This window comes from Bidens hawaiensis, unplaced genomic scaffold (assembly GCF_021521415.1).
Source record: "Bidens hawaiensis isolate Kalapana, Puna unplaced genomic scaffold, B.hawaiensis_p1.1 tig00026004_1, whole genome shotgun sequence".
Classification (NCBI taxonomy): domain Eukaryota; kingdom Viridiplantae; phylum Streptophyta; class Magnoliopsida; order Asterales; family Asteraceae; genus Bidens; species Bidens hawaiensis.
The window spans coordinates 226,533-237,539 of record NW_027494183.1 but is presented as its reverse complement, the minus strand read 5'-3'; the positions used below and the strand labels follow the sequence as shown (position 1 = coordinate 237,539).

General features: G+C 32.6%; 1 protein-coding gene across 1 annotated transcript; it reads left to right on the top strand.

Annotated features, from left to right (window-relative positions):
- Positions 1-285: 285 nt before the first annotated feature.
- On the top strand, positions 286-1,692 carry LOC143572738 (protein CAJ1-like). The gene is made up of 5 exons (XM_077057814.1): positions 286-411; positions 473-565; positions 662-692; positions 1,248-1,398; positions 1,502-1,692. Exons 1-5 carry the CDS (start codon positions 346-348, stop codon positions 1,554-1,556), a joined length of 396 nt encoding a protein of 131 aa, XP_076913929.1. The 5' UTR covers positions 286-345; the 3' UTR covers positions 1,557-1,692.
- The last annotated feature ends 9,315 nt before the right edge of the window (positions 1,693-11,007 follow it).

The following is an 11,007-nucleotide window of genomic DNA, read 5'->3' as shown; positions in this document are numbered from 1 at the left end:
GGAAGGGAAGGAAATGCAATTTTTTTTAATTAGGTGTGTTTTTAAGTTGAAAGGAAATTAGAGGAAAGAAAATGATAACTATGTTCTTAAGTGAGTAATATTGTAATTTGGCTTTTTATTCTTAGTAATTAGCCCATTTTTTAAAAGATAATTTATTAAGAAAAAACATCAATTTAATCACTTCATAAACTATAATCAGGTTTATTTCCTTTCTACCCTTAAAAAAAACAACATGGCGTTAGAATCCCAAACACCCCCTATGTTTGAAAATTTGGTGGTTATGACGACACGACAGTTAAATTACAGAGCGCTAGAAACAACCAACCGTAACCGTAGAAGAAGAAGATGCTTGGAGACGAAGCCAGAGTATTATTAGGCTTTCCTCCCAATTCATCACCTTCATCATCACAGGTACAATCTTATTATTATTATTATTACACACACTAAACCCTAATTTCACTACCATATTCAGCTGAAAGCAGCTTACAAGCAAAAGGCATGGGAAACTCATCCGGATCGGGTCCCCGTTTCCCAAAAACCCATCGCTGAATCCAATTTCAAACTAGTACTTTTAATTTATTCATTCACTGCTTTCAATTTATTATTATATTTATGTTAATGTTAATGTTAATGTTAATGTTAATGTTATCATTTTGTACAGATTTCTGAAGCTTACGCATGCTTACAGTCCGGTAGGTTTACATCGATCATATTAAATTAAATTATTAATATGTTGATATGGAATTGTGGTCAAACATCAAGCAATTAGGAACTATAAGAGAAGTTATGGTCAAACTGATTATAATTAGTGGACTCATATCTTATGATTAGGGTGGAATAAGTTGTTTTAAGTGCACGGTTTAGTTTCGTTCGGTTATTAGGCTAAACTGAAACCGAAGTCATTGTTAATTTATTTTATTAACCAATCCGTTTCCGGTTAATTTGTTCGATTTATTCGGTTAATCAGTTAGGTTTATTCGGTTATTCAGTTAGGTTTATTCGGTTAGTTTGTCAGTTTTCGATTCGGTTAATAGCCAAAACCAAACTTGGGGTATTAATATATTACCCAAAAATTAATTTTCTTTATATTTATCATGTCCAAGTACTCCCCGAGTACTCCCTCCAAGTGGGTCGGCCGCCTAGGGACCGCCTAGCAACTTTTGCAACATTGGTTTTTGGTTCGGTTTAGGTTATTGGTTTCTGATATTGCTCATTCCATAAATAATATTGATTATACGCGACAACAGGCAAATATTCAACAAGAGGTACATATTCAAGAGTGGTGAGAACCGGGGTCCCAAGGAGTCAAGGAGGAACTAAGAGCAAAGCATTGATTCGAATTCCATTCCTCTTCATTGTTTTAGGAATGGTTGCACTCGGCGGATCTAGTGCCACTAGGTGAATAGAATGATTCATTATCTATGCTAGTGTTTGATCCAATACTTGGCTTGCTAGAAGCAAATACTAATATTAATAATGATATGATAATATGTTTAATCAGGGCTTACAGGAAGCAGAGAGAGGCATGCCCGTCACATAATCCTTTTCTTCCTTGAGGTTACAAACATTTGCGCGCTATTGATCATGCAAGTCACATTCATTTTGTTGTATGTTCTTTGTTGCCATGGCTGCAACAGGCTGGTGCCCCTGTCTAGATTGGGTTCAGTGATCATCAGTGATATATGTGTTGGATCATATTCTGTTTATACTTTACAGTTGTAAATTTATCCCAACCCTACAGTGACAACTTTGTTGAATGGATAACACGAATGCTTATTATGGTAGAAAAGGTTAAAATCGACTGGTTAATATGCCAGGCGGTTAGTTAATCTTCCTATCCATTCATCACTAAATTGAACTTCAATGTGGGATTTGTCCGCTCATTAAGATCAAATGAAGTTCAACTTTTAGACATTATTTTATGTAAGCTATATTAGACTACGTGTTATGGTCACGTGAAAGGTGGTTCAAAAGTGCAGTTGAAGGGTCGGTCAACTAAAGCATGACTTTTAGGCCCCATTTTTTTAATATTAGTTTGGGCATGTTGGCGTCTCGAGTTGTCTTGTGAAGGGTGTGATCTATGTTATCTGGTTTCCATTGAGTGTTAGTTAGGGGCTTAGGGCTGAATGCAGAAATCAAATGGCCGGTTGGAGAATAGAGAATCGAAATGTCGATTGGAGAATCAAGTCTTGCAAAGAATCAGAAATCATGCCTACTTTTAAATGAAAATCGTTTCTGAACCTATATACCGTAAACGTTTCAACAAAACGAAAGCAGATTGTTTCTAAAAGCCCCCAAAGGTCAGCCGGTAGTGATTAAATAGTTTCAGAGTTTCAAACATATATCGTTTCTCAAGCATTTGCTTATTTGAGATCAAGAATTACGAAACTAGAGAAGAAAATTGTTCAATTGAGGAAGATATAAACCGAATGCTTTAGTCGGAAATTTAAAGTCTTATAAACAAGCAGAATAAAGGAAGATTTAAGCTAATTAAGTTTGGATAAAGGCTCCAAATTTTTATTTTGCTTTATGCCTCCAAAACAGCCGAGACGACAATATATTATCCGACTTTATTTGCATTTAGGTTCGCTACAAGATGTTTGTATCCCTTTGATATACATACTGGGCTGGCTTCCTCTTGTTTCAAGCTTGCCATAAGTATTGTTGAGATATTTTAACGGGATCCAAACTAAATTGAGATGGAGTCGTGTGAAAATGTTCACAACTATCTTATAATCATAACCCTTCTCTCTCTCCCTCTCTCACAAAACGCCTCATCTTCAAAGTTATGTATATAACTTCGACACCCAAAATGCCAGCAAATATTAGGAGGGGGGGGGGGGGGGCAGTGTGGTGGCATTTTGGCCCCAAAACGCCTACCAAAACTCTCCCACTATGCATAGTCTTTTATCACTTCGTCTCGTATGTTGTTCAAATATTTACTATGTATTGCATTAAATATTCCAACCTTATTGTCTTTCCATTTCCAAAATATTGAGCCTATTTGATTAGGCCCCATACCAAATAAACGTTAGTAGATAATAAGACCATGCGTATTCAAAACTAGGTATACCCCGGACATTTTACGCCATGTGACGCAAAGTCAGCTTTTGAGCATTTTGGGTGTAGTGGGAAAAAAGACTCCAAAACGCCTATCTCACAAAACCCTCAAAATCCATGTCTTCTTATCGTTTTGTTGGAAACGCTTTCTTCAAAACGCCAAACCCAAAACGAAGGGGGGAGGGGGTGTGGCCCGGTGATTTGGCCTCAAAAATCTTCAAAACGCCATCGACTATGGATGGTTTAAAAAAAATAAAATAAAGGTTAATAGACCAACATCTCTACTATGTAAACAATAATGAAAATTGCAACAAAAAACAAACATTACGCAAAAATAATATAGCAATGATGAATAAAACATAAAAAATTAACAAAAACAAAAATTGTTATCAATCTTTGCAGTGGCGAAGCTTGCGATAAGACACCGGGGGGGCGGATGCAAAATGTATACAAAATTTCACAAACGAAGGTGGCCGGGCTCAAATTTTCGGCCAAAAAGGGCTAAATTACATTACGTATAAAAATTTTCGGCCGAAAACGGCTAAATTTTACATTACATATAAGACATTGGCCGAAAACGGCTAAATTTTACACCACGTACAAGAAATTTCTGCCAAAAATGTCTAAATTTTACACTACGTATACGAAATTTCGGTCGAAACGGCTAAATTTTACACTACGTATAAAAATTTGGGCCGAAAATGGCTAAATTTACACTACGTATAAAAAATTCCGGACGAAAACGTGTAAATTTACACTACTGCGTAAAAACACAGGGGGGATCGGGGCCAACTCGGGCCCTGAGTAATCTTCGCCACTGAATCTTTGGGTCCCTGGACACGTCGACCCAAATGCATGGAAGTGCAGCTTCTTTCTATGTTTCTACTGGTTGTTATTATTGCGTATGGTCAAATCGGGACAGTCATTGCTTGTTTCCTATTATGTTTTCTTTTTGTGGTAAACTGGTAACCGTTTGTTTAGGGAACGGTTTCGTGTTCGGGTAACTCGGGTGTGGGTGGAGTTTGGTTGGCTTCTTTTTGTGGAGCTTGCACTTATTTTATCAAATGGTTTTCATTTAGGCTTAGGGGCTATTTGGTTCATTCAGATATGAATAAGTCAGATTTGAATGAGTCTCTGTCCCATTCAGCAATAACAATAAGTCTGAATGATTCAGACCTAATTTTAACCATTCAGATGTTTTTCTGTTTGGAACCAAACATTTTGAAGTCTGAATGAATCAGATGTTTACATCTAAATGGTTCTATTCAGATGTAAACAAATAGCCCCTTAGGTTCATTTAAACCTGACCCAATTCGTGCTTTGAAAGCAGATCTACTCTTGTTATATTTATAAAATTCACCTATATTTGTGTTAATGATGATGGTGATGATAATAACTTTTTGTTATACCTCTATCTATGTATGAATGGCATGTTCAACCTTATGGCCACCCGTAGTGGGCGTGGTCTTGGGGCGATTTTGTGCGAAGTCCGGCGAGAACAACCCCCCCCCCCCCCCCCCACCCGGCGAATTGTGGGGCGATAAAGGGGGAGGCATCTATTTATCGCCTCTTCCCGTTTTGATTTTATTATTATTACAATGGATTGTGTGTGGTATATATATATATGGTTGGCTTCCTTTAAGAACTCTAATTTGATTAAGAACTCTAAAAACCAATATCAACCACTCACTTTTATTTAGGCTTTAAATTTTAATAATAAAATATAAGGGTATAATTGTAACTTACCAATAGTTTTATCTCTCTTGTTAATTAACTATAATTATTTTATCTCCTATTTTCTCTCTTGTTTTTCTAATTATTACGGATCCTATTTACAACAATCTCATACTAATAATTTAATTCTTCACCTTATCTTCATACTATATTTATTTCACTTTCTATCATATATTTACGTACAAATAAAAATACTCATGCACACCAATATTTTTAAAATTTACGCCTCTTTACATAAATATAGGGCTTCATATTAATCATTTTTTTTACATAAACGTAAATCTTCAAATTAATCATATGTTTTTTAAAAGTGATCATCAACATAATGTGTAGATCTTCACATTTCTGTAAGTAAAAACATATTTGTGTGTATTTACATAAATGTAAGTGTACTATTTACGTAATGTAAGTGTACTATTTACGTATATGTAGATATTCATACACATCATCCATTTTTCAAACTAATAGTTCGTTTACATATATTTACATAAATGTAAGTGTACTGTTTACGTATATGTAAATATCCATACACATAATCCATTTTTCAAACTAATAGTTCGTTTACATATACGTAAATCTTCAACGATGGTTTATTTACACATATTTTGTTGCTTTACATATACGTAACTATACTATCTACATATATATAAATCTTCAAATCGTTGGTTCGACGAAGGTGTGTTGTGAATTACTCAATTTTTCAATGGTAAGTAAAACTGTTGGTTAATAATTAAGGAGGTGAGATTTTTTTATTTTTTGTCATTTTTCAATATGAAACAAATACAAATTTCCTAAAGCATGTGTATTTAATTGCAGAAAATTAAAAATTGCATAAATTGAAATTGTGACGTCCAAGTGTCCAAGCATAATTACACTAACATGCGTTTTGAGTAACCAATTAATATGAAATAATATGGAAAAAAAGTCAAAAAAATGCTAATAAGTAATCTGCGTTCTGACTTTTCATAATAACTGCTATTTTCTAATAAATATATTAACATCATCATTGAACACAAACCTATAATGGAGAATTGTCATCTACCTTATGAAGGAAAATATTTATTACTAATACAGCGTACATTAATTAAAAGTTCAATACTTTGTTGTTCATCTCGATGATTTAATTAGGGAGAGAAAATAACTCTAATTAGATGAGAGAGATGCATGAGAGATTATAGGAAAAGTTAACAAAGAAAATAATTTTCATCTCCATAATGCCCTTTTCTTATTTAGCAATAATCCATAGTCTTTTAATTAATTACCCAAATGCCATTATTAATTGGAAAATTGGATTTTAATAATCTCAACTTAATGCAGTTGGCTGATAATAATCCCAACTTTGAAAGTAGCTGTCACTGGTCCCAACTTTCACACTATTTATTTTCATTGGACCTCCGTTAAAAAAAACTTAATGACATTATGTTTTTTTTCCAAATTTCAAACTGATATTTTAGGGCTTTTGATCGGAATGATAATACGAGTCGATTGATGTAAAACTTACTTCCAAACGGTGGTCCAAACGACTAAAGGAAGCTTCAATTTCGGTGTTTAAACTTTTAATTAACAAAAATCAAGCTGTTTGAAGCGTCGTTTCGAGTTAAGTTTTACATCAATCGACTCGTATTCTCATTCCGATCAAAAGCCCTAAAATATCAGTTTGAAATTTGGAAAAAAAACATAACGTCGTTAAGTTTTTTTTAACGGGGGTCCAATGAAAATAAATAGTGTGAAAGTTGGGACCAGTGACAGCTACTTTCAAAGTTGCGATTATTATCAGGCAACTGCATTAAGTTGGGATTATTAAAATCCAATTTTCCATATTAATTAGAACCATTGATCAATTGATCTAGGGTCTAGATTAGTTCTTAGAGTTCTTTATGAAATTATAGGTTCTTAATTGATACTCACCCTATATATATATATATATATATATATATATATTGGGCTACAACATCATTACACCCAAAAAACAAAAACACACTCTTTGCTGACTGAGCGTCACATTGCGCAAAGCGTCCCATTTTGTAGCCCTCCACTACACATAGCCTAATAGATAGGCAAAATACCGTAAATTGGTAGTAATGTTTACTTTTGAGTTGCGACTTTCACAAATAAGGATACTAAGTGGCTATTTGGCAATCTTGTGATGAATTAGTAAAATATCTGACTAATTGAGAGGTAGTATCTGAAACATTCAGCATATAAGAGGCTCCATGAATCATTAAGAGTTATCTTTTTAATGAACCAAACATAATTTAAATCTTCAATGACATTTTATATAAATTTGTGTATAAATACTACATAAAATATGTCAGTAAATTTATTTATTTTTGAACGACAAACGATTAAAGCCCGACTATCAAGGGTAACCCAATGGCAAAAGGTGACCCGATACGCTCGTGGCCACTCATGAACCTTAAGAGTTATCTTTTTAATGAACCAAACACAATTTAAATCTTCAATGATGTTTTATCTGAATTTGTGTATACACAAAACATGTCATAAAATTTTTTTTGAACGACCGACGATTAAAGCCTGACTATCAAGGATAACCCAATGGCAAAAGGCGATCCGATACGCTCGCGTATGCATAAAGCACTTACCACCTGTTTCGGGGAAAATCCACAACCCAAAGGTCCAATACAGTAAAACCTGGTTGAGATCAGATTCAAACTTGAAACCTTGTTCTTTACATCCCAAATCTTCACTTTTGATCACTTGTTCCAGGGAAAATCCGTTGCCCGAAAGCCCACTGCTGTAAACCCGCTTGAGATCAGATTCGAACTTGAGACATTGTTGTCTCCAGCCCAAATCTACACAACTCATCACCTGCTACATGAAAAACCCGCCGCCCAAAGACACTGCAGTAAAACCCGATTAAGATTCAATTCAAACTTAAAACCTTGTAGTCTTCAACTCAAATCATCACTAATCTTATATCAGTTGTGCTAAGACTCATTTTCTATTACTAAATTAAAATGGACACTAAATTGCATGAGTCGGTAAATAAAAGCCTTAAAACAGTTATGCTTATATGTTTGGCTTGATATAGTCATATTTGAAGTGCCAAATCTCTATCACTTCCTTTATATTTTTTTTCCAAAAATCAATGGGATTGAGCGGAACAAAACGATATTAGCGAATTAGTTGCCTTTTGTTTTCTTTTTTATTCTGTCTTTGCCAATCATTTCTACCTTTTTTTTTCTCTTGCACATGTATAGTCCACTGAGGTGGCTTTTTTTTTCCTTTAACCTTCTTGGATAGCGAATGCTTTAAGGGCGTTACGGATTAGTCGTTAAAAGAAAAACTAATACAGAGAAAACTTCACTTAAACGAGAAAATTGAAAAATGCCTCATAAACCAACTACATAATTTAGTTAAAAAAAACTAACACAGAGAAAACTCCACTTAAACGAGAAAATTGAAAAAAATACCTCATACACCAACTACATAATTTATTTATTTTTATTATTTATAGGGGTAGAGTGAGAAGTGTCACTTTTTTTTCCTACTTTTATGAAGTTCGCTTTTATAAACATTATTAATAACATTTTAAACATGTTACTATTTTTTGAAAAAATTAAAACATCTTTTATTTTTAATTTGAGTATATTATTTGAGTATATTATTGTTTTTGAAAAAAAAAAAACTTATGTGTATTGTAAATGATTATTACATAGATGTGATTGTTATGATTAACTATGTAATCACATATTACGAATATGTAATCATACCGATTACTAGTCTACATATATGTAATTTGGGATTACATATAATTGGTTTGTTACGTAGTGAGAGTTAGATCGGTATTAATTCGATTCATTACAGTTCTGGCATTCGATAATCAGTATAACAACTAAAAGAAGAACCCACGAAATATGAAATTTGTACTTTTTGATATTTTGACATACAAACTCCAAATAAAAATTAATCTTCAATTTTTAATTAAAACTTTATTATATTTGTTAAAATATCTAAAAGAAATTACAATATGGTCCGTATGGTTCTATATAAAAAGGTAATTAGAAAATACGATAAAATTTGATTATTCTTATATATTTTTGTGAACAATGGATGTATTATATAATGCATCGACTAGCAAGAAACTAGCCGGGCACAAACAAAAAAGGAAAATTACATAAATAATAGAGGGTTCTTCAAGCACTCTAACAATTAATTTTACACTTACTCTTTCTACTCGAATACCAAAGGAAGGAGAAGTAAGTAACATCATCAAACAAAACCACATACTTCACACGTATTTTCAAAAAAAAACGGTATCATTTCGAAGCTTCCAAATTGCCCACCAGACTACATATATAATCGCATCCACAATTTCTTTCTAGAGCACGCTTAAAGATGAGTTCTCAACCCACTCCATGAGATCAGTTGGGAATCTTAAAGCTAGCAACTTCACATCAAGCCACATTTCAACCAAATCCTAAATCTTCTTAACCAAGACGCACTCTCCAAAAACATGAATAACGTAATCTAACCCATCGCTACCCAAGGGGCAAATAGTAGAAGGGACATCTATCCCCTTAGTAACCAAATTTCTCCTAGTTGGCAAATGATTTCCCATAACCCTCCATCCGTAAATATTTATTTTCCGAGGCAAACAAAGGAACCAATTTGTTTTCCTCGAGATATCATGCAATACGCTTAGTTGTGTTTAGAAAGTTACAAAATTTTATTACTGTTATAAAATAGTATCATACAGTTGTTTGGATTATTTAAATTGTAGTAATAAAGTGTTATAAAATTTGATTATTTATATGAAAAAGTATCATACTGTTTGTTGGTTTTATCAAAAAAGGTACTTAATAAAAAGATAAAGTTTGATTACTATAAAAAATATTTTGTAAATAACGTGGTTTGGTTTTATTAAAAAAAAACTTTCGATTGTTTTTTTCCCTTTAACGGAAAAAAGTTATAAAATGTACTTATTATTATTTTTTTTAAAAAGCATATAACTCATATTGTGTTGTATATAGCATGTATATTAGACATCACTTACGTCACACAACATAACCTATATTGTTCGGTACCACTCATATTATATGTTGTTAGTGTGGAAATTTTGTTTGTGGTGTTTTGCGTCCGGCTGTGAAGAGATACAAGGCTCGGCCGTTGTCTATGGTTTATTCTTGACAGTTTTTATAATAAAAGATAACTTAAGTCCATTTTTTATAACTATAAATACAGCTCCAATTAATAAGAGGTCTTTTTTTAAATTGAAGTAACTTAATCCAAATTGTTTCATAACATATACGCGTATTCATAATTCAAAGTCTGAATTAACTTAAGCCACAAGAGGATTTTGGATAATTGATTGGTAACCGAGAAGTTAGAAAACTGGGTACATAGGCTGGGTGATCGAACTTGAAGTATGATCATTATATGTTTAGTCAGTGGAAAAGTTAACGTACAAATTAAATTAATGTGCTAACCATGTATATATAATTACACTACTTGATTCTCACAGTTAACAAGCTAATTTAACTTGTATTTGATCCAAACCCGTTTACTTATTATTACTATAACTTGATTTTGTTTAATGTTATCACATCTATCATCAATTTAAAAATATATATAACGGTCATGATTTGTACTTGTATTGGACATTCAAAACTCAAGATATAATTTGGTGTACCATTATCACCTGCAATATTTTCTGTAGTGTTTAGGCTACAACTACCTTTGCTAGGAGACAAAGTGTTGGTTGTTCTACCAAATTTTTATTTGTATTGTATGTTGATGTGTACCAAACTTTTATTTGTAATCTTTCTCTTCATCCATTTTTAGATCCGAGGTCAACACTCCGTTCAGTTAACACTCTCTTATATTTTTTGTTTCATACATATATTATTTGTAAAAACAATCTTATAATATCCTCATATTTATTTTTTTAAAGTCATGCCAACATATTGTTGGTACGTTAGTGTATACATATATTTAATTATAAAGAAGTTATTTCACGTACGCAACGTTATTCTTAACTTGTTTTACTTATTATTTGTTAACTATATGTATTTTATATAGTTAACATCTATTATTTGTGCATATTTTTTTATTTTACATTTTAATCTCAAATTGGTATTAAAATAAAACAAATTAAAACAATCAAATAAAGAGAAAAACATTTTTTTTCTTTTTTCTCTTTCAAAGGTGACGGGGGTTAAGAAAGCAATCGGAGGATTATGGCGATTGATG

Coding starts and splice junctions, on each gene's coding strand:
- LOC143572738 (XM_077057814.1), top strand. CDS start 346: ATGCTTGGAGACGAAGCCAGAGTATTATTAGGCTTTCCTCCCAATTCA. Junction 566..661: donor CTGAATCCAATTTCAAACTA/GTACTTTTAATT, acceptor CATTTTGTACAG/ATTTCTGAAGCTTACGCATG. Junction 693..1,247: donor TTACGCATGCTTACAGTCCG/GTAGGTTTACAT, acceptor ACGCGACAACAG/GCAAATATTCAACAAGAGGT.